The 21,664-nt window shown below is 41.7% G+C and overlaps 1 protein-coding gene across 1 annotated transcript in view; it reads left to right on the top strand.

Moving 5' to 3' along the window:
- Positions 1-20,895, top strand: part of Blmh (bleomycin hydrolase) — a 47,699-nt gene extending 26,804 nt beyond the window's left edge. Inside the window, exons 11-12 of the mRNA XM_008828735.2 lie at positions 2,758-2,827; positions 19,946-20,895. Of these exons, the coding sequence (XP_008826957.1) occupies positions 2,758-2,827; positions 19,946-20,097 (222 nt within the window). The 3' untranslated portion in view covers positions 20,098-20,895. The remainder of the gene's footprint in view (positions 1-2,757; positions 2,828-19,945) is intronic.
- Positions 20,896-21,664: the final 769 nt, after the last annotated feature.

The raw sequence follows: 21,664 nt of genomic DNA, 5'->3' as shown, positions 1-21,664 counted from the left end.
AAATTAATATTCTTTCATTATATCATTTTCTCTAGAATTTTTTTCCTTGATTGATATTGTTTATTTCCCATAAGGCAAGATTTTATCATACCTGGAATTTTATATTAAATTTTTTTTACCATAGGGCTGGAGAGATGGCTCAGAAGTTAAGAGCACTTGCTGTTCTTGGGAGGAATTCAGATTCAGTTCCTAGCAGCCACATGGAGGTTCACAGCCATCTGTAACTTCAGTTCCAGAGCATCCTTGCTCTCCTCCAGCCTCCATAGCCACCAGGCTCACATGGTGCACAAACGTACATGCAGGCAAAACATTCATACACATAAAATAATGAAATAAAAATAAATCTTAAGCCAGGCATGATGTTGCACATCTTTAGTCCCAACATTTGGGAGGGGGAGCCAGGTGTATTTCTGTGAGCTTGAGGCCAGCCTTATCTACATAGTGAGTTCCAGGCCAGCTGGGGCTATAGGGAGACCCTATCTCAAAAAGACATAAGTAAATAAATAAAAATAAGTAAATAAATAAATACATATATAAACACATAAATAAATCTTTTAAAAAATTTTTGCCAGGCCTGGTAGCTCATTCCAACACTCAGAAGGCTGAGGCAGGAGGATTTCAAGGCTAGCCTGGCTATAGTGTGAGACCCTAGCTCCAAAAAAAGAAAAAGGTAATCTTTTCTTTCTCACTGCTAAGAGTTTTTGACTAGGAAAACTAGCTTGAACTATGGGCTTTTAAAATTCAAAGCTGGGTGTGGTGTTGCACACCTTTAGTCCCAGCACTCAGGAGGCAGAGGCAAGCGGTACTCTGTGAGTTCAAGGTCAGCCTGGTCTACAAAGCGAGTTCCAGGCCAGCTGGGGCTACAGAGAGACCCTGTCTCAAAAAGACAAAAAAAAATTCTATGAACTTGGGCTAGAGAGAGGGTTCTGCAGTTAAGAGCACTTGCTACTCTTGCAGAGGACCCAGGTTCAGTTTCCAGTACCCACATGGTGGCAACAACCGTTTATAACTCCAATTCCAAGGGATCTGATGCCCTCTTCTGATCTCGAGGCACTGCACACATGTGGTGCACCTATCTGCAGGCAAAAAACTTGAAGAAATCAAAAGAATTTTGTAATAAAAATGTACTCTATTTTAATAATATAGAGAGAAATGCACACTACTAGCTCTATTTCTTAATATTCTGTCACATTGATCACTTCATGGAATCTGTTTGTAGGAGGTCCATGTATTATTATTCTGTATTTATGAATGACTCAGAGGACAACTTGATCTAGGTCATAAAAGAATTCACTGATGGGGGCTGGAGTGATTGCTCAGCCGTTATGAGCACTCTGTGCCTGCAGAAGATCCAGGTTTGGTGCCCAGCACCTACATGGTGACTAACAACCATCCTTAACTCCAGTTCCAGGGGATTAGATGTCCCCTCCTGACATCTGATGGCATTGCACACACTCCATACATATACATACATGTGGGCAAAGCACTCCTACACATAAAATAAAAATAAATAAAATTTTTGAAAAAGAATGTTTGTACTCTTGGCTTTCTATGCAAAATCTGAGACTGAAAATTACTGAGATCTAAGAAACTTACTAAGAATAAAGGGTTGGGATCAGCAAAGCCAAAGGGAACCAAATCCCACATGTGTGAGACTCATCAGGCAGTGACATGCAGTGGGAGCTGACAGATCAGATCATTAGGAGAGAACACCAGGTCAGCACTCTTCGAATGCTACAAAGATTTGAGTTGTTTTGACATCAGCAAATGTCCTGGATAAGCACGAGAGAGGAATGTTCTTCACAAACACCTTCCTTTTGTTCCTCTCTATGTCACTATAATAAAGACTATAAATAAAGGTTATCACAGTATCACTGTCTGTTTAAGAAGATGAAAATTGAGCTTACTGTATTAATGAAGACAGAAGAGGGAGAAGAGTTGAATTGACTGGGTTTTTGTTTCTGAAATTTATTTTTATTTTTGTTTTGCCATTCAGTCTCAGTTATATTAAATTCAATATTTATGTAACTGAATCAGTAAAAGGACATCATTTGGAGAGTATCATTACTTAGTTTACCCAAATAGAAAGTCAGGCATTGTGAATAGAATATTTTTATCTTTCTTTTTTTTTAAATTAATTTTTTATTTGTGTGTGTGTGTGTGTTCAGAACACATGTGGAAGTCAGAGGATAATTTTGTAGAGTCAGTTCTCTCCACTTTCATGTGGGTTTCAGGGATCAAACTCAGGTTGTCCGGCTTATGCATCAAGTGCTTTACCCACTGAGCCATCTTGCCAGCCCTGCATGCCCATTTTCTATGTAGAACAGAATATAGAGGAGACGGTAGAGCTGGCGCGATGGCTCAGCAGTTAAGAGCGCTTGCTGGTCTTTTAGAAGACCTGAGTTGGGTTCCCACCACCACCTGTTTGGTCCAGCTCTGGAGATCTGACACCCTCTTCTGGTCACTGTAGTTACCTACACATACACACACAGATACATAAATTTAAAGAAATAAGTCTTTAAAACAAGAAGATAATATTTATCATATGTATTGTATTTTTATACCAAGCAACTCAAGCTCCACTTCTACTGGAATATGCCTATGGTTATAGGAAACATACAGCCCTGTTCACTTAACATTGTGGGTATATAGAGAAGGGAGTTTATTCCATGCTGCTTGAGAAGAGTTCAAATGACATGATACCACAGCAAGGGGAATCTAGTTTCAGACTGTACCCTATTGTCCATTTTCTTGCAGGATGATCAGGATGATGCATTTGTGAAATGGAGAGTAGAGAATTCATGGGGTGAAGACCATGGCCACAAAGGTAAGCATAGAGCTCTATGTAACTGGGGTCTGCTCTACTCTCTGCCTCTGGATAGAAAGCTGCTTTAGTATAGAGGATTTTTCAGCACTTCATTCCTCAGCTAAGCTATTCCACAGAAAAGCAGGAGGTTCTGGTTTTCCTTGGACTTCCTATAACTTCCATGGTTTGCCTAAACCCCTAGGTTAACTCTAAGACCTATATGTGTTATTTATTCCAAACCATACTGACTCTGCCAGAACCCCTTGGCTAAATGCAAAGTTGAGTGTCTGTTGCAGGACATTTGCTCTGTAGCATTTAATACATTTTTGTGCAGTGCACTATCACTTTAGAAATCTTCCAAGAGGGAGAATGGGATCAGCAAAAATCTTTAACAATCTCTTAGGATTCTCTTGGAAGTTATGAAGCCTAAAGAAAAGAACAGTTACCATTTAGACTTTTTTTTTATATGTGTGAATGTTTGCCTGCATGTATGCACTATGTGCATATGCCTGTGGAAACCAGAAGAGGGTGTTGGATCACCTGGAGCTGGAGATACAGTTGTGAGATACCATGTGGGTGCTGAGAACTGAACAAGAGATGTCTCTCCAGCCCCCCATTTTGAATGTTTTTATACTGACAGGTCCAAACCCTGGCAGAAAACAGAGTAAGTTACAACAACAAGGCTAAGCAAAACACATGGGTGATGTATAAGTTGAAGAAAAATTTAAAATACAGATAACAAAGAGAAAATTAAAACCTGTAAAATCTGACTACCAATTAAAGTTGGGCATATTCTTAAAATTTTTTTAAGCAATACCTCTACAGAATAGTTTCGTATCTAAAGCCATATAGGAGGTTCTGCTTTGACTTAGGGTTCCTATAAGCTATGTGGGTGTACTTAAACCCCCAGGTTAACTCTTAAGAACTATATACCGTGTATATTGGTATATTTCCAAAGGAGAGTTTTATGTTTAATTTTTAGCTCTTCAACCTGAAAGTGGTGGCTAGCGATATAGCTTGGTGGTAGAATGCTGGCTAGGCCCTGGAGCCAATCCCCAGTATGGATAGAAGAAGGGAAGGAGACAGAGGGAGGAAGGGAGGGAAAAAAGGCCAGGTCTGGTGGCACTGCCTTATAATCCCAGTTATTTGAGGGACTGAGGCAGGAAGATTGAATGTTCAAGGCCAGCCTAGGCAACTTAGACTGTCTCAAAATAATAACAACCAAAAATAATTGGACTGAGGCTAGACCTTAGTAGAAGAGTTCTTGCCTATCATGCATAAGGCCCCAGGTTAATCCCCAGTACTGCAAAACAAAACAGTAGCTACAATAGCATATGTAATAGGACCACATACATGCATGCGTGTTATGTGCTGGTGCTATTTGTGCCAGCTCTTTTCCAGCATCTATATTCTTTTATGTCAGTGGATTCCTTTTGGGGAAAAAAACACATTAACCACAGCTTTCTAATCTAGTGGGAAGACTGACAGAGTGAGTATGGAAACCAGAGGTGCAAGATACCTGATACAGAGAACCCAATTTAAACTTGCATCTCATCCAGTAGGAATCAGCCAGAAGGAGGGGGAAGGAAGGATCTCAGCAATTCTTTGCTAGCGCCCTTTCTGTGATTAGAATAGTGGTTTTCCAACCATGTTCTTTGGCACTCTGGGATTTCCAAAAGCAAAAGATGAAGGAAGGGGTGTGAAGGTTTGAAAGTGAGCAGACGGGGCTTCCATTACTCACATTTGAAAGCTGTCTAAGCAGCCATGACCTGTTTTGAGCTTGACAGGACTTAGTATTCTAATTGAGCAGCACAGCCCTGTATATAAATATGATGGCCAAAATCTGAAGACTGTTTACAATCTATCATTCTGAGACTTTTTCATCTCCACGTGAGAATGATCACTGGTAGGCTTTGGCTGACTGTCCCTGTGAGCTGCTGTGAAACTCAGCAGCTCAGTGTTTAGATAGCAATATAAGCCGATTAGTGCCTCTCATCCACGTTTGGCAATCACATATCCCTCTTTGTGATTTCTGTGATTAAGTTCAGTTAGGATTCACAGTGCAATATTTTTTAAATGATGTTTTAGCCAAACTTCATTTTGAGTGAAACGCCTTGTATCATTTGAGACAAACACCAATTGGAATCTGGGAGTAAAGGGTTTAAGCCTTAACAAAGCTAACAAAAAGATTGAAGAAAGCTCAGTTAAATCTGTAAATCAGTGAATGTTAAATGGATGCTTAAGTCAAAAAGATTGGATTACTTGCAGCAAATCTAAAATACTGGGTTCAAGTTGTTATTCTCCAGCTTCAGAGGAACCTCTTTGGTTCCTATCTCTGTTCTCATTGGGTATCAGTAAATGGAGCTGTTATTCTGTAAGACAGCATCCAGGAAAAGGACTACAGTTGCTAGTTAGGACAGCCTGCATCTGGCAACTTGCTTTTTTGGTACTTTGGTTCTGTAAAGTCGCTGGACTTTCGATAGTAGTGATTCCATTTAAGAGCGAATAACACCTTAAAACTAGAAGTATGTTTTGTATAGTGTCTTCATTGTGCTGAAGCTCAGTGTCTGCTCAGAGGGTTTTGAGCACTTTGTTCATTTCCCCTGTGGTTGTACCTTTTTACTCCTATGCAATGCAGGCTTTACTTCCCACTTAGCCTGTTATCATGGTGAGGAAACTGGGGTGTTGACTTCTGCACACTGCCTATAATCATTCCTGGTGAAATCTGCAACTATCTAGTGAAGATTAAATAATTATGTTGTTGTTTTTTTCAAATAACTGAAATGCCTGAGATGTACTGAGTAAAACCTTTCAGTAGAAAGCCAAAAAGATAAGAAATTGAACTGAGGATGTGCAAGGAATAGTTCATTCAAAGCCAAAATAAATTATTCTCCTGTATTTCTTGGTAATTTTTTTTCTGACTTAATAGGAAGGAAGGAAAGAAAACATGATCTAATTTTATTGGCATACTTGGCCTGACCTTCAGAGAACACCTAGTATGTTATTCTGCTGACAATGTGTGTTTACTCTAGTAAGATACTCCTGTCTGCCATTCTGGTGGGCTTTGGCTGGCCGAGGGGAGGCAGGACTTGTGTTTGTGTGAGGCAAGACCCTGGAATTTTGTTTCTGTAGATAACATTGTTAGCAGTTTGTTGTTACTATTCTCTTTGGGATTTCTTTCTGTTACAATGATGTTTCTGGAAAAAGCAGCTTTGATAATACAAGCTAGAGATAACACAGATACCTAGACAAGATGCTCTTGCCCTCTGTCCAGTCTTGGCTTTGATATTCCCCATTGGTCAAGTTCATGACCTTTCCTGCCCAGAGACTCTTAGGTAAATCAGATAACCTGTTTGACAAAGTGAGCAGAGGCTCCTTCTGACCAAGAGAGACAGGAGAAACCGAGTTCTTGCCTTGCCGCACCAGTTAGGCTGCTTCATGCTGGTGAATACTCTCCAAGTATCCATAGTCAGCTATACTAGAAATGGAATGCATATTGAGGGTGTACCCCATTATGGCTCTTTTTCTCCCCTGCTTCTTGAAGTATTTGTACTTTGTCTGTGAATCATATCGCAAATGAATTTCATAGTTAGATGAGGAATTAGACCTTGGGATTTGTTACCTTTTATTTTTAAGAGTTAATATGGTAGGCCAGGCGTGGTGGCACACACCTTTAATCCCAGCACTTGGGAGGCAGAGGCAGGCAGATCTCTGTGAGTTCCAGGCCAACTGGGGCTTCTCAAGAAGACCAAAAAAAAGTTAATATGGTAAAATATTTTGTAAGCTATTTAGAAGTTTAAATTAGAAGAAATATTGTTGGATATGGTGGTGTACACCTGTAAATCCTAGTATTTGGGAGATAGAGGCAGGAAGAACAGGAGTTCAAGGTCATCCTTGGCTACATAGTAAGTTTAAGGATGGCCAGGGCTACTTGAGACCCTGTCTCAATGCCCCCTCTGCCTCCCCAATAGAGGAAAAATAGCCTTTGGTTCCTCTCACCCTTAGAAATTCACCTTGAGAGAGTGTCATCTTTAAGCCAAAGCAACCCACAGGCTTCCAACCAAGTTAATCAGAGGTAGAGCTAGAATTACAACCCAGTCTGACACCAGAGCCAGTTTTCCTAACTACCAAACTGCTTTCCCTGAACTGTGCTCTTCTGGAAGCACCTACCCCTCATAGAAATAACAACTCAGTTCATGATTATTTGTGACCAGAAGCAATGGCTGAGAGGACATAAAAATCTGTAAAGGATCTGAAAATAGAGTGTGATATCAGAAGAGGCTCCTAGAGCATCATTCAGGCTAGGAGTCTGAATGAGGGGTGGGGTACCTTAGGAAAGTTTGTGTCCAGCATTAGCACATTGAGAGTCAGGCAGGTAACAAACAGGATGCAGCTAGCCCATAGTTCCTTCAATTATTTTTGCCCATGCTCCTTTTCTAGTTTTTAACATTTTGGCATGGGCAAGTTCAAATATATTTAAAGTAAGCATAAGAATATTAAACACATAGCTGGGTGTGGTGGTACACGCCTTTAATCTAGCACTTGGGAGGCAGAAGTAGGCAGATCTCTGTTGAGTTCAAGGCCAGCCTGATCTACATAGCGAGTTCTAGGCCAGCTGGGGCTACAGGAGACCCTGTCTCAAAAAGACAAAGTTTTTTTTAAAAAGGAATATCAAACACACACCCATGGGCCTGTCACCCAGATCTGCTTCTTGTCTATATTTTGCAGTGCACATGTCAAAGTGGTGTTAATAGTAAACAGATGAAGTTCTTTCTTTCTGAGATAAGACTTAATTCAAATTTTTTTTTTTGTTTGTGGTTGTTCATTAGTCCTAAGATTACATTCCTGTTAAAAGCCTGAAACAGCAAAGCTGTGGAGTATGAGATTATCATAGCATACTTCTTTGCTGTTATTTTTAGGACAGGATCTCATATAACAGAGTTCTTAAGGCTTATTTACTCTGCTTTGTCACTGTTTGTTTTTTGAGACAGTGTCTCACACTGTAGCCCAGGCTGATGATCCTTGTCTTAGCCTCCTGTGTGCAAAGATTATAGGCTTGAAAGAGGAAGAGAAGAATAGAACCCCCAGGTGAGGTAAGGAGGTAGTGGTTCTAGTTTTGTAATTCTCTTCACTGGAGGGAAATCTTTATTTTTTTTAAAAATAGTTACTTATGGGCCTGGAGAGATGACTCAGTGGTTAAAAAGCACTGGCTGCTCTTGCAGAGAACCAGGCTACCGTTCCCAGCACCCACATGGTGCCTGACTTCACTTCCAGGGGCTCTGATGCCCTCTCCTGGCCTCTATGGGCATTGCATGACACAGGTACACTTAAATACATATAGGTAAAACACTTATACACATAAAAAATAAACACTTTAAGCTGGGCGTGGTGGCGCACGCCTTTAATCCCAGCACTTGGGAGGCAGAGGCAAGCAGATCTCTGTGAGTTCAAGGCCAGCCTGATCTACATAGTGAATTCCAGGACAGCTGGGGCTACAGGGAGACCCTGTCTCAAAAAGACAAAATAATAATAATAATAATAATAATAATAATAATAATAATAATAAAATAAAAAAATAAACACTTTAAAAGTTGTTGCTTATTGGGGCTTGGAGAGATGGCTCAGCAGTTAAGAGCACTGACTACTCTTGCAGAGGACCGGGGTTTGATTCCTAGCACCCACATGGCAGCTAACAACTGCCCATAACTCCAATTCCAGGATATCTGATGCCGTCTTCTGATCTTCATGGGCACTGCATGACACGGGTACACTAATACATGGGCAGGCAATACACTCATAACATAAAATAAAAATAATAAATAAAGCATTGAAAAATGTTGCTTATTCATTTTAAACCAAGATGAGTTTTGCGTCTTTCAGATACATGAAGATGTATCTTTGAAATTATTTTTAACTCACATTTTTCATCTTACAAATAAATCTGCCTGTTCCTAATTTCATTTTAGTAAAATTCCCATACTTCTTCCTCAAAATGAACCTCTTGGTGATTTCATTTCGAAACTTTGACATGTTAGATATTAATCTGGAAAGAAACTTACCTAGCCACTTTATATTATATCTAGAAAAACCAATATTAGGGCTGTGTCTCACCAGCCAAACTACCACATGATTTTGAAAACAGCATATTCAAAGGTTAGCATGAAAATTACTGCATTCCTATGATTTTTTTATTGTAGAGCCAGGTGTGCTGTGGTGAAACTGCTGATCTTTTCTCAGTCATGGATCTCATGTCATCAGTGACATGAGATATATAAACTTTTTCAGCCTGTATACTGACTGTTACACAAACTACAGAGTTAAATGAATAGTCCATATTTCTGTCAGAGTACTTTAGACCATTACAGGGCACCTTGTTCTATAAAGCTCAGTTTGCCAGTGTGCGTGTTTTATTTCTCCTCATGGCGTCAAGGTAGAATGAGCAGGATGTGAATGTGGGTGGTACCTACAGTGTGTGAAGACACTGCAACTTACTGGGAGGTTTTGACTTCTGCTGGTTGCACAGGATTGGGGTAGAGTTGGGATTCGGGTCCCATGGCTTTCTTAAAGCATATAGAACTTTCAGAGGACAACCAGTATTTGCCAATCTGTTTATAAGTGATGTGAGTTGAACTGGCTGTAATAAAAGTAATATTATGAATGAAAGTCAGAGGTTTCTGATTTCCTGGAAATGGGTAAGATGCAGATTTGTTACATTACTTCAGATCCATGTTTCTCCAGGACTGGGGAAGTGCTGCCACCATCAGATCTGGGCATCTTAGTTCTTTCAGAAGGACTTTGCATTGCTCATCTTTACTAACTGAATAGCCTGCACGACTCAGGCTAATAGCTAGCACATGTGAATACAGTAGAGGAAGCATGTGCTTTCTAGTTCAGGGGTGCTTCCTTATCAATATATATGACTAGAGAGGGCTGCCATTGTGGAGACAGATCATACTACTGGTTCAAGGTTTCATGTTTAATCAGGCATTAGCTTCTGAAGAATTCATCTCATGGCTAATAGAATTGTATGTGTATTTGTGCTTTCCCTTGTAAAAGAATCTACTTCTCACCACATTGCCCCCAAGGAGTGTTTGCATTTGTTTAGGGATGGAAGTTAAACATAGACTCTGGAACTAGCCTAGGTGCCTCTAGCTGTCCTACCATTGGCTATGCAGCCTTGGTGATGGTATCTAACCTGAGTCTTAAGTTTCTTATCTATAAAACAGACATAATGATTGTTATCTACTACTTAGGTTGTGGTGGGAACCATTCTAGGCACATAAGACTTACTGAGCGGTTGCTGGTTGTTAGGCATAGATGATGGGAGCAAGAGAACAAGAACATCAGCCCCTCGCCTTTGTTTTTCAGAAGAGGGCTGTCTGACTTGCCGCATGATTCTAGCTTCAGATCTTTTAGAATTCAGACCCCAGCATGACCATTGTGCTACATCACTGATGCCCCACAGTGTGAACTTAGTTTCAGGAGAAAAAGCAGTGAAGTTGAATAAACCTGGTGCTGAGGAAAAGCCATTAGCAGTAGCACTAGCTCATATTTATTGATGGGGTGCAGGGAACCGTGCACAGGCCATGGTGGAATGAATGTCTCTGGCTTTCAGAGGAAGTTATTCTTAGTCACCTGGGACACAGGAACAGGATTTGAAGAGGGCTGGGATGTGACAGAAGTGCCATTCGTGGTGTGCTCCTCAGACTGTAAGATACGGGCTAACTAGACCAAGAAAAGCGAAGAAGACGATTTCTCTGAGAAGGAAGGTGACTCCAGAGGAAGAACCAGGAATGGGACCTCAGTGGAGAGACTAGGAAGACACAGAAACTGAGGTTATTGAGAAGGTGAGGGTGGAAAGAGAACCTCAGAAGCCAAGAGTGTTGATAGTACCAAGGAGAATGTGGGGGGACGTAGTGGTGTAATGGCAGAGCTGACAGAGTAAAGGGAAACAGCTTTGGGGTTAGATTCTCAAGTGGCTTGGGAACCTTTAGGAGGAGTGTGGTACATCCATTGTCCTATATGCCAGGCAGCAGCATTTTATTACATAGCTCATTCAAACCTAGGTATAGTGGGGCAGGGGATGTTGAAGTTGGGACGATTGAGGCTATAAGTCTGGACTGTATATGAAACATGAACACAGGAGTAAGTGCAGAGTAGCAGGATGACACCAGGGAGTGGGGGACCGTGAGCTCTCCTAGGGATTCTCCAAGGGTGAATCAGCTTTAGGAAGGTTGGGGCTTCTTGCCAGGACTGTGGGGAGGCCACCCAGGGACATGATAGCTGAGACAGGCAGCTCTTGGCATTTGGAACATGCTTTGGATAGGTCAGGGGCATGAGGCCAGGAAGTAATGTAACCTGCCATCCAGGGAGCTTTTGAGGAATGACCAAAAAAAAGAAGCTTTGCCTAAAACAAATAGGAATAGTAATAGATTGGGGTCAGAGAAAAGTCACTGAGTTTCTTGTGAAAGCAGTCCCTTACACATCTAAATCTCTTTTCTCTCCTGAGCTAGCAGAGAATGTGGCCTGGCCCAATCACGTGCAGTCTCAGGCTCATGGTCCAGGGAAGGGAGACACCAGCCCTGAGGTGAACAGGCATTCGGGCTCCTTAGTGACGGGTACTTCCTCAGGACAGTTACACTGTGGCTCACAGAATTGTGTTGCAGTTTAACTTTTTTTAAAAATTTATTTATTTTAATTTTATGTGCATGTGTGTTTTGCCTGCATGTGAGTAAGTACATCTGTGTCATGCAGTGCCCATGGGGGCCAAAAGAGGGTATCAGATTCCCTGGAAATGGAGTTACAGATGATAGTTGCCATGTATGTGCTAGGAACCTAACCCAGGTCCTCTGGAAGAACAGCCAGTGCTCTGAGCCACTAAGCCATTTCTTTAGCTCCTTATTGTAGTTTTAAAAAATGCAAATAGTGCCAGGCATGGTGGCACATTTTTAATCCCAGCACTTGGGAGGCAGAGGCAGATGGATCTCTGTGAGAGCAAGGCTAGCAGAGGCTACAGGGAGACATTGTCTCAAACAAGCAAACAAACAAAACAGCAGCAGCAACAACAAAAACCTTGAAAAAAACAAATACGAATGGGACCAGTGAGATGGCTTAGTAGGTAAAGGCACTTGCTGCCAAGCCTGATAAACTGAGTTTGATTCCCAGGATCCACATGGTAGAAGAGATCTCTCATAAGTTGTCTGTGCAAGAGCATGTGCACACACACAAACTAAACAAACAAACAAATAGATGTACTTTTTAAAAAAATTTTAAATACAAACCACAAATCCAAGCAGCCCCTTTTCTCTACCTTATTTGCCATTCTGCCGCCCCATTTTTCCTGGTGTCTTTACTAGCGACACCTCACCTTCTCCAGCCTTTGTGTCTGAGAGAAGCCACCAGTAATATCCGGCTCTATGAGTATCTCATCTTTTATCAGCAAAAGGTTCATGAACATGAATGTGTCCTCAGTTCAGCCAGACATCCATATTTAGTCTGGAGGCAGAAGCAGCCTCTTTCAAGGTCACTGTCCAAGTGGCAGACATAATTGCAAGTGGTTATTTGGCTACGTTCCTCTGCCTTTTTCTTCTTCTCATTTTAAAAACATGCAGCCCACTCCATTGTCCAGTTGCCTCAAGACACTTAGAGCACATGGCATCTTTAATTTAAGAAACAGAAAGCCTCTTACATGGACCCTACTGAAACTAGGCTCTGAACTGGATTTGTGAGCAGGCAGCTTTGACTGTAGTCAGGCCTAAGCTAGACTAAGTGCTGCTGTGTCTTTTCCTGAAGTGGAGACTGTGACTGTTGAGCACTGTGTTGGAGGAAGCTGAGGCCTGTGGAAAAGACTAGTAGTTAGACCTTGGTTAGTGTAGGCTTTGTTTACCAGCTATGTGGCTTTAGTCAAAGCAGTGGTATGTATGGCTGTGCATTATGAAATAGGAGTTCCCCACTGGGTATGGTTTCGTTTTGCCTTGTTTTGGGTGTGTATGTTTCTTTTGTATGTGTGATTTCTAAAGTATAATTCTTTTACTAGATAAATTGTTTTAAAGTCAAGATATCAAAAGGTGAGCCTGTTACTCTCCACTCTAGCTCCCTCCTCCACTTTCAGTTACTATTTCTAATTTCTGGTGTAGCTCCCTTTTGTTTTCATTGAAAAGTACAAACATGTATAGGCATATAGGTGTATAGGTATACAGGTATCTCCTTTCCCAGCCAGTGCAGCATGTCATAAGCTCTGCTGTGCATCATGCTCCCACTTCACTTAAGAGCATTTCCGTATCACTACATTTCCACATCCGTACACTTCATTATCTTCCGTTGTCTGGATGCACCGTAGTTTATTTAACCAGTTCCCTAATAGAACTTGGATTGTTTTAGTATTTTGCTATTTCAGACAACATTGTAGGAGGTTGCTGTGTATACAGTTTGTAAAACTGCCTGGCCAGTCTTAAGTACTGAGTAAGTTTTAGCTAGTACCATACATAAATACCTTTTGTGTTCATGCAGAAACTATCTATAGGAGGAAGTCCTAGAAATAGTCTAGTGAAAAGGGCAGCTGTGTGTGTTGCCAGATTCCATCCCATAGAGTTCTGTCATTTTACACATTTGCAACACACTGTTTTGATTTAAGGCATTTAGCCATGCATCACACACTGAGAATCTAACAAAAGTGGTTACTCTCTTCTCTCCTCTTAATTATGTATATTTAAATTGTGCCTCTTCATAGTTTGGGATGAGACTGTCAAAGCCTTAGTGAACCAGTGAAATTTTTCATTAAGACAGTTTCTTGTGTTTTCTTAACCATTTGCCCTATTTTTTCCTTGTATTTATTTTCTTCATCATAATACAAAAAAAATTAAAGCAACAACCAAAGTTAGAAACCAAAAAGAAAAAGATTGATAAATATGACTTCCTAAAAACAAAAGAATTTTAATAGACTGTAAAATGTAAGCTAAGTTAGAAGGCAAATTGCATAATAGGAAAAAAGTTTGCAATCCATATAAGTATATAGTGTACTATTACTGATTACTATGAAGAAGGCGAACAGTCCAATTAAAAGTGGGCTGGGAAACTGGGAAGTTGGCCCAGCAGGTAGAGTGCTTGCCACACCAGCATTGAGGACTGGAGTTCAGACCCCTAGCACTTGAGAGACAGAGACTAGGGATCTCCAGAACACCCCATCAGCTAGGCTACATGAGTTGGTGAGCTCTGGGTTCAAGCAAGAGACCCAGCCCAGTATAGAAGGGGAAGAGCAAGTGGGGAAGATGATTGATGTCAACACACACACACACACACACACACACACGATCCCACATGCATACCACACACATATGTACATGGGGAAATGCACAGAGATCACAGATTTTTTTTCTTTATAGTTTTTTGCATTTATTTATTTATGTGTGCCACAGTGTGCTTGTGGAGGTCAGAGCACAACTTATAGGAGTCAGTTCTTTCCCTCCATCATGTGGGTTCCAGGGATCGAATAAACGTCATCAGGCTTGATGGCAAGCATCTTTACCCTCTGAGCCATCTTGCTAGCCCTTAGATACTTCATAAAACTATACATAGCAAACAAGAAAATTGAACCCAAAAGAAAGTTGAACCCAAAAGAAAGTTGGCAATTATATATACCAAGTGTTAATGAAGACATGGAGATTAAATAGAAAATTAGAGTATGGATAAAAATTTAGTTCCAGAAATATTTATAGTATTGCTAGTATTATTCCTAGTCATGGAAACACAGCCCCAACTTCAGGACTTCAGTGATAGGGGACTGGTTAATTGTGCAAATTTGACACTTAGAGTATGAATAGATCAAAATGGTAAGAGATTAATTAGAATAGTAACAGGTGCTGTGCTTTGTAATGTAAGGGCGTGTGCAACCACTGTTGTTATGAAGCGGTCTACATATGGAAACTTCACCAAAGCAAGAATGTAGAATCTAATAGGGCTTATTCCACTAGTGGACTGCCGTAAGCTTCACACCTTTAAATTCCAGCACTCAGGCCCAGTGTGGTGGTGCACACCTTTAGTCCCAGCACTCAGGAAGCAGAGTTAGGCAGATCTCTGTGAGCTCAAGGTCAGCCTGGTCTACATAGTGAATTCCAAGCCAGCTGGGGCTTCAGAGAGATGCTGTCTCAAAAAAGAACCCCCCTCCCAAGAAAAAAAAATCCAGCACTCGGGAAGCTCTGAGGTGGAGACCAGGTGGTCTACATAGTGAGTTCCAGGCCAACTGGGGCTACGGGGAGACCCTGTCTTTAAAAAAAAACAGAAAATGATTTTTTTTTCTTTCCTTTGTCCCCTTTTTATCATGTTTCTAAAAAAAAAAAAAAAATTGTGATGAGCTTGAATTACTTGAGTAACTTTTTCAGTAGTCAAAAAGCAATAAAACATTTCAGAAATCTGGGAGAGGATGTAGGCTTCATGGCAGGAAATTGCCACTTTGTTACTGCTTTTAGTGTTGCTGGATTTTTTTTTTAATGGGCACTGCATTGGTAACATAGTTGTACTTACAGAGGATGCACTGTAGATGTTTTACTCTTAAATTCTTTCCCAAGCTGCTATGTGTTCTTTGCAACATCACCTTAAATGGCTGACTAATGTTCTATAACATGGTCTCTCACTCTGTGGTAGGCATTTTGGAACATGGGACAAGTGACAGTCAGGTTTTGCTTTCCTTTCTGATATTGCTGCTGTTCCTCTGAGTTAGGGCCCCAGGTAAAAGCCTGGCAGTAATTGAATAGGGTCTGCTTGTCCAGCTTTCTTAGATCCACAGTGCTAAACAGGTGCATGGGAGCAGAACAGATAAGTTGGTCTTACTAATTATTTGTTTATTTTGTTTTTTTAATTTATTTTAATTTTATGTGTATGAGTATTTTGCCTGCATGTATATAAGTGCACCTATGTCATGCAATGCTCGTGGAGGACAGAAGAGGGTGTCAGATCCTCTGGAACTGGAGTTACATACAGATGGTTGTTAGCTGCTATGTGGGTACTGGGATCATACCTGGGTCTGGGTCCTCTGTAAGAGCAGCCAGTGCTCTTAAGTGCTAAGCCATCTCTCCAGCCCATTTGTTTGTTTGTTTGATCATTCATTTTTTGTTGTTGTTTTGTTTTTTTGAGACAGGGTCTCCTATAGCCACAGCTGGCCTGGAACTGCTATGTAGACCAGGCTGGCCTTGAACTCAATAGAGATCTGCCTGCCTCTGCCTCCCGAGTCCTGGGATTAAAGGTGTGCACCACTACTCCCAGCCCCTGTTTATTTTTTATACAGAGTCTCATTATATAGCAAAGGCTGGCCTTGAATTTTTGACCTTCCTATCTTCTATATTGCTGGGATTACAGATGTACACCCGGATTAAAGGCATGTGCCACCACACCCGACTGTACTTTTTAAAAAATGGCAAAATTACAAAATTAACTACAAATTGTTGGTGAGATGAAGTATTTCATAGGACAGAGATGGCTAAAATGGAAAATATTTCTAATTCATAAATGGTAATATTGGGGCTGGAGAGATGGCTCAGTGGTTGAGTACATATTGCTCTTCCAGAGGACAAAAGTTCAGTTTCCAGCACCCGTGTTGGGTGGCTCACAACCACCTGTAATTCCAGCTCCAGGGGATCCAACTTTCTCTTCTGTTCCCCATGTGTACCTGCTCCCACATAGACACACATACACATAACTAAAAATAAAAAATAAAAAAGGATGTATTAGTCTATAATAAATGGTAATATTTTGTCCCTTTAATGTAGTCTTGAGAGGTTTAAATCTCAGATCGCTGGCAGAATGTCCGAAAACTCAGGTAGGCTCTTTCTCCTCATAAACTAGCTATGAGGAGCTCTTCTCTGAGTGAGCCTCAGCCCCCAGTTAGCACTTTATCCACAGACACTGCCTTCCCTGTGCAGGCAGATTGTACTCTCTCTCACACAAAACACAGAAACATTGCCCATTTCTTTGAGGAATTTCTTGCTTATTTTTTCTCCTCACTGCATGTAAATAAGACATTAAAGTTTAAATAAAATTGAGTTTCTGAAGTTGATTCTTTGTACATTTGTTTCCTAAAAGTTAATGTTGGGATCACATTTTGTTCCTTTCCTTCTTCTTGGGCTGAGAGCTGAGCCTTCCTATAATCTGAATTCCACACTCTGCTGCTTTAGGGGTCCTCCACAGCACTCCTGATTCCAAACCCCAAAGCACGCCTGATTTCAGACTGCACGGCACTCCTGATCCCAGACACACTGATCCTAATCTTTTGAATAATACTCTGAGACACGTAGTATCAACAGTTGGAGCTGCCACAGTCCATTATCTGTTCAGGGTGCAATTATTTGGCAGCTACCACACAGTGAGGGTTTTGTGGGCCCCCAAAGAACTCATATCCTGAAGAGAGACAGTAATCAAGGCAGGTTCTCTTGGCAGGGACATAAAAAGGGTGGGCTGCAATTGATAGATTTCATTTGTGAGGACTTAATCTGATCTGCTTTGGAACAAGATCATGTAGATGTACTTACTGTCCATTTTCTCTGGGCAGTCTCTGAAGACTCATTTGATAGTGTGATGATAGTATTGTTATAAGGACACAGAGCTTTATTACGAGGCTGCCGCTGTCCTTACCTGCCTCCCTAAGATATACGCAGCCTGTATTGTGGTGTGGGGAGGATGACTGGTGTTCCAGATAGGGTTGGGGAAGCAGTCTTGGCTTTTCAAATGGTCTCACTCTGTAGCCCAGGCTGGCCTTACACTCATAATGATTCTTCTACCTTAGCCTCCTTTGTGCTAGGACTACAGGCATGAACCATCACATCTCCTTTTGACAAGGCAGAGGCTGAGTTTCTTAGGAAGCACATACTTAAGGTGTAACAGGAATGGTACTGAGTGGTACTGGTATAGGTATCCTAAGCTACTGGCACAAGTAAAGCCAGAGGCTTGGGGTGTATTGCTCTGTGCTGTCCCTTTTCCAGTTGTTGAGAGAAGCACTGGATCAGGAGGCTGCTTACCCACTAACAAGAATGCATTCCCTGACAAGACTTGTTCAGGAGCTTTGAGAACTCTGTGTGTGCCTGTGGGTGTGTGATACCAGAGAGTGGAAACCAAGGTCCCATCCTCACCACTGAGCACTTCCTCAGAGCATTTTCTGTTGTGGGCAGACATGTTTTGCCATCAGAATGATCTCTATCTTTGGCTTCTGTCAGAGGTAGAAAGCAGAATGGCCTCATGAAACCAGTGTGTCTTCCAGTTAAATAATGACTTCTATCAAATATGTGGCTTACAAACTTACCACTATGTTGCCTTTTAATTATTTAAATTGGACTTGCCTTAAGAGCAGCAATTCCCAAAGTGTAAGCGAGAACTCTTAGAGTCCCTCAGATCCCTTTGGAGTTGGTGCAGGTTTTCTCTTTCACCAACAGCATACCTATGTGAGGCCAGATTATCTTTATCTTCAGCAAAACAACAGGTTGAGCATGGGTACAGATAACAAGAACTCAGCTGTCTCTAGGAAGCCAGAAGAAAGGAAGACACCATCACTTGAAAACTGTTGAAAATTCTGTGCGTGCGTGCGTGTGTGTGTACATGTGTTATATGTGTAAGTATGTATATGTTGGGAGTGGTGCTCTTTGTGCAGGCCAGAGGTCAATGTCAGTGTCTTCCTCTATCACTTTCCACCTTTTTTTTTGAGGCAGGGTCTTTCACTGAACATGGAGCTCACTATTTAAGCTAGACTGCTGGTCAACAAGCCCCTAGGAGCCACGTGTCTTTTTCACCCTCAGTATTTTATTTAAAAATACAATCTTTAAAAATTTTTTATTATTTTTATTTTATATGTGTGAATTTATTGCCTGCATGTAAGTGTACCTGTGTCATGCAGTGCCTGCAGAGGTCAGAAGAGGGCATTGGATCCTCAGGAACTTGAGTTATGGATGGTTGTTAGCTGCCATGTAGATGCTGGGATATGAACCCAGGTCCTCTGCCATCTCTCCAGCCCAACACCCAACTTTTTACATGAGTATTTGGGATCTGACCTTGGGTCCTTCCCAGCAAGAACTTTACCTACTGAGCCATCTCCCCAGCCCATAGAACTGTCATTTTAATTTAAAATTTTTTAATTTTTAGTATGATAAATAGCAGTAGATATAACTCACATAAGCAACCTTGGAGTCTTTAATAATTAAGAGTATAAAGAGGTCTTGAGTCCAAAGAAGTTTGGCTTAACTAGAGAACCCACTCAGGATTTTTGTTTTGTTTGTGTGTGTGGTTTGTTTTGCTTTGTTGTTTTTGAGACAGGGTTTCATGTAGCTCAGGCTGACCTCGAACTCCCTACATAGAGGAAGATGGCCTTGAACTCTTGATCCTCCTGTCTCTAACTCCTAAATGTTACTATTATAGGTGTGTGTCACCCCGCCTGGCTTTAGAGGGAGAAACATCTATATCATCTCCCTTTCTTGTGCCCTACGTAGGAATTAATAGAGCAGGTTCAGGTTTACATAAATATTGAAAGAAAAGTGGCTAAGTGTCAAGCATATAGCAGGTGCCAGGGACAGCATGGTGGGCAGTGATGCTATTTCCTACGAATCCTCTGATGTGCATGTAGTGCTTCTGTTTGGGTACATATTTTACATATTTGTATCCTGAAGAGGAACTTGTGTCGTCCTTTGGAGCCTGAGTTGTAGGTTAATCTTCCTAATGGAAAGAGGCAGGTTGCTAGGATGGGTATCTTTGTTCAGTTCTCAACTGGAGGAATCAACACACCCCGAGGAATGTGGGCCAGAAGCTGTCCCAGTCCTCCAGTTCTGCCTGATACTCACTGCAGATTTCCTTCCAGGAAAGCAAGGACTGTGTGATCACTTGAGTCACCAGTGTCATCTGCACATGAGTGGCTGGCTACCTAGAAAGGGTGGTCTGGCCTATCAGGATGCACAGAGCCAGTTACTCTTGAATCCCTATTTTGTAATTGGTAAGATTATAGCCATGTGTATTCTGTCTGCTTCACAGAATTTCTAGTAAGACTTGGACTGAGTGGGATTACAGGTGGGAAAACATAGTATTTTTGCAAAAGACCTCTTTGTAGTACCAGTACGTTTTCTGGTCTTTGCCCAGCACTCTGGACTCATGAGTTTCTCTTCTCCTCTCCAGGTTACCTGTGCATGACTGACGAGTGGTTCTCCGAGTATGTTTATGAGGTGGTGGTGGACAGGAAGCATGTCCCGGAAGACGTGCTGGCCGTGTTAGAGCAGGAGCCCATTGTTCTGCCAGCGTGGGACCCCATGGGGGCTTTGGCTGACTGACTGACACTGCCTCAGCTCTTTCCTCCTCCCATGGGACAGGATGTAGCTGCCGAGGACAGATCCAGGGACTGAAGCCAAAGTTACATGGGTGACTGTTCCCACAGGACACAGTCAGACTCTTGGATTTCTAGTCTCCTCCAGGAACCTCTTTGGGAAAGTGTGCTTTGTGCTGAAACAAAATATTCATAAAAGAAAAAAAAAAGGGAAAGATCGGGTCATACTGTCTACTCTCATCTCCAACAGCTCAGGATCTCCTAGCATTTTAATCAGATAAAACTGTTTGTCCTAACTGTCAAGAACGTCTTCACTGTCTGCTGTAATAAGACAGAATCAGATGAGCAACTGAGGTGCACGGAGAGAACACAGACCTCATGCTCCTTGTTCCTAGAGTAGAGTGGGAGCGGGTTAACTAGGCATTGTGCTCTTAACACTGCATGCTGCCTCACAGATCTCTGTCCTTCCTGCAAGGCAGTCATTGAATTCACCTTTTTCAAGGTAACTTCATGTGATTCTAATAGCCCACGAATGGAAGGTTGATCGGGTCTGACATGATTCCTTCCTGTTCTGAACTGTGGGGCACAGCTCTGCTTAGGTCAGGTTAAATAGGCTTAGAGAAAGCAGCCAAGAAAACCCAAACCTTATCATGGTCAGTTACAATCATCGGGCACTCTTGCCAACTGGTTTAGCTTCTGTCTCTGCATTGGGGGTCGGGTGGGGCAAGAAAAGCTAATGTTCGTTCTTTCTGACAACTAGATGGTGCTGAGAAGCTTTTGAATAAAATACTTTGCTAAATGAGAACAAGTCGGCTTATTTGCTATGTCTGAGAAGTGTTTAGTTAGGGGCAAATAGGAGCAACCCAGTGGCCCAGTTTCTTCAGAGTGAATAGGAGCAAAGCCCAGGCTTTCCTGCTTCACCTGCTCTGCAGGACACTTCCAGCCTGTGCCCTTGCCACTTCAACATCACTTCAGCACTCTACCCAGATCCTGTGTCCTTCGATGGTGTGAGAGGACTCCCTGTTGAGCCTTGCCTTAGAACGGGCTAGAGAGCATGGGCTGACAGACTGCATTGAACACATTAGCAGAAACCCAAGTTAGCATTTCCATCAATGTCTGTGCCCCAGACTGTTCTGGCTCCCAAGAATCTTCACAGCCCTAGCAAGAGTTGTCTGTCATGGCACTTTCGAAGGTCAAATCAGATAAAGGCTCAAGCTTTTGCCAAGTGTTGACAGTATTCCAGTAATCCTGTTGTAGCATGATGAATCCATTTCTAGACACTTGATTAAACCACAGATCCTAAAATGTGGATTACCTTCAAACTGAAGACAATTAGATTGACAGTTAGCTTCTTGCCAATAACTACATACATATACCAGAAAATAAATTCACCTTTTAAGTGTCAGGAGAGATTGAGTGTGGTGGCTCCCAGCACACAACAGGTCACGTTAGAATAGTTGCTAGGAGTTCAATGTCAGCCTGGGATACATACATAATGAATTCCAGACCAGTCTGGACTTATAGAGCAAGGTGAATAAAAAAGTACTATGAGAAGAAACTATGAACTGTAATTC

The sequence above is a fragment of the Nannospalax galili genome, unplaced genomic scaffold, assembly GCF_000622305.1.
Source record: "Nannospalax galili isolate Female #2095 unplaced genomic scaffold, S.galili_v1.0 scaffold212, whole genome shotgun sequence".
Classification (NCBI taxonomy): Eukaryota; Metazoa; Chordata; class Mammalia; order Rodentia; family Spalacidae; genus Nannospalax; species Nannospalax galili.
Note: the sequence above shows the minus strand (reverse complement) of the source record. Positions and strands in the feature narration are given on the sequence as shown.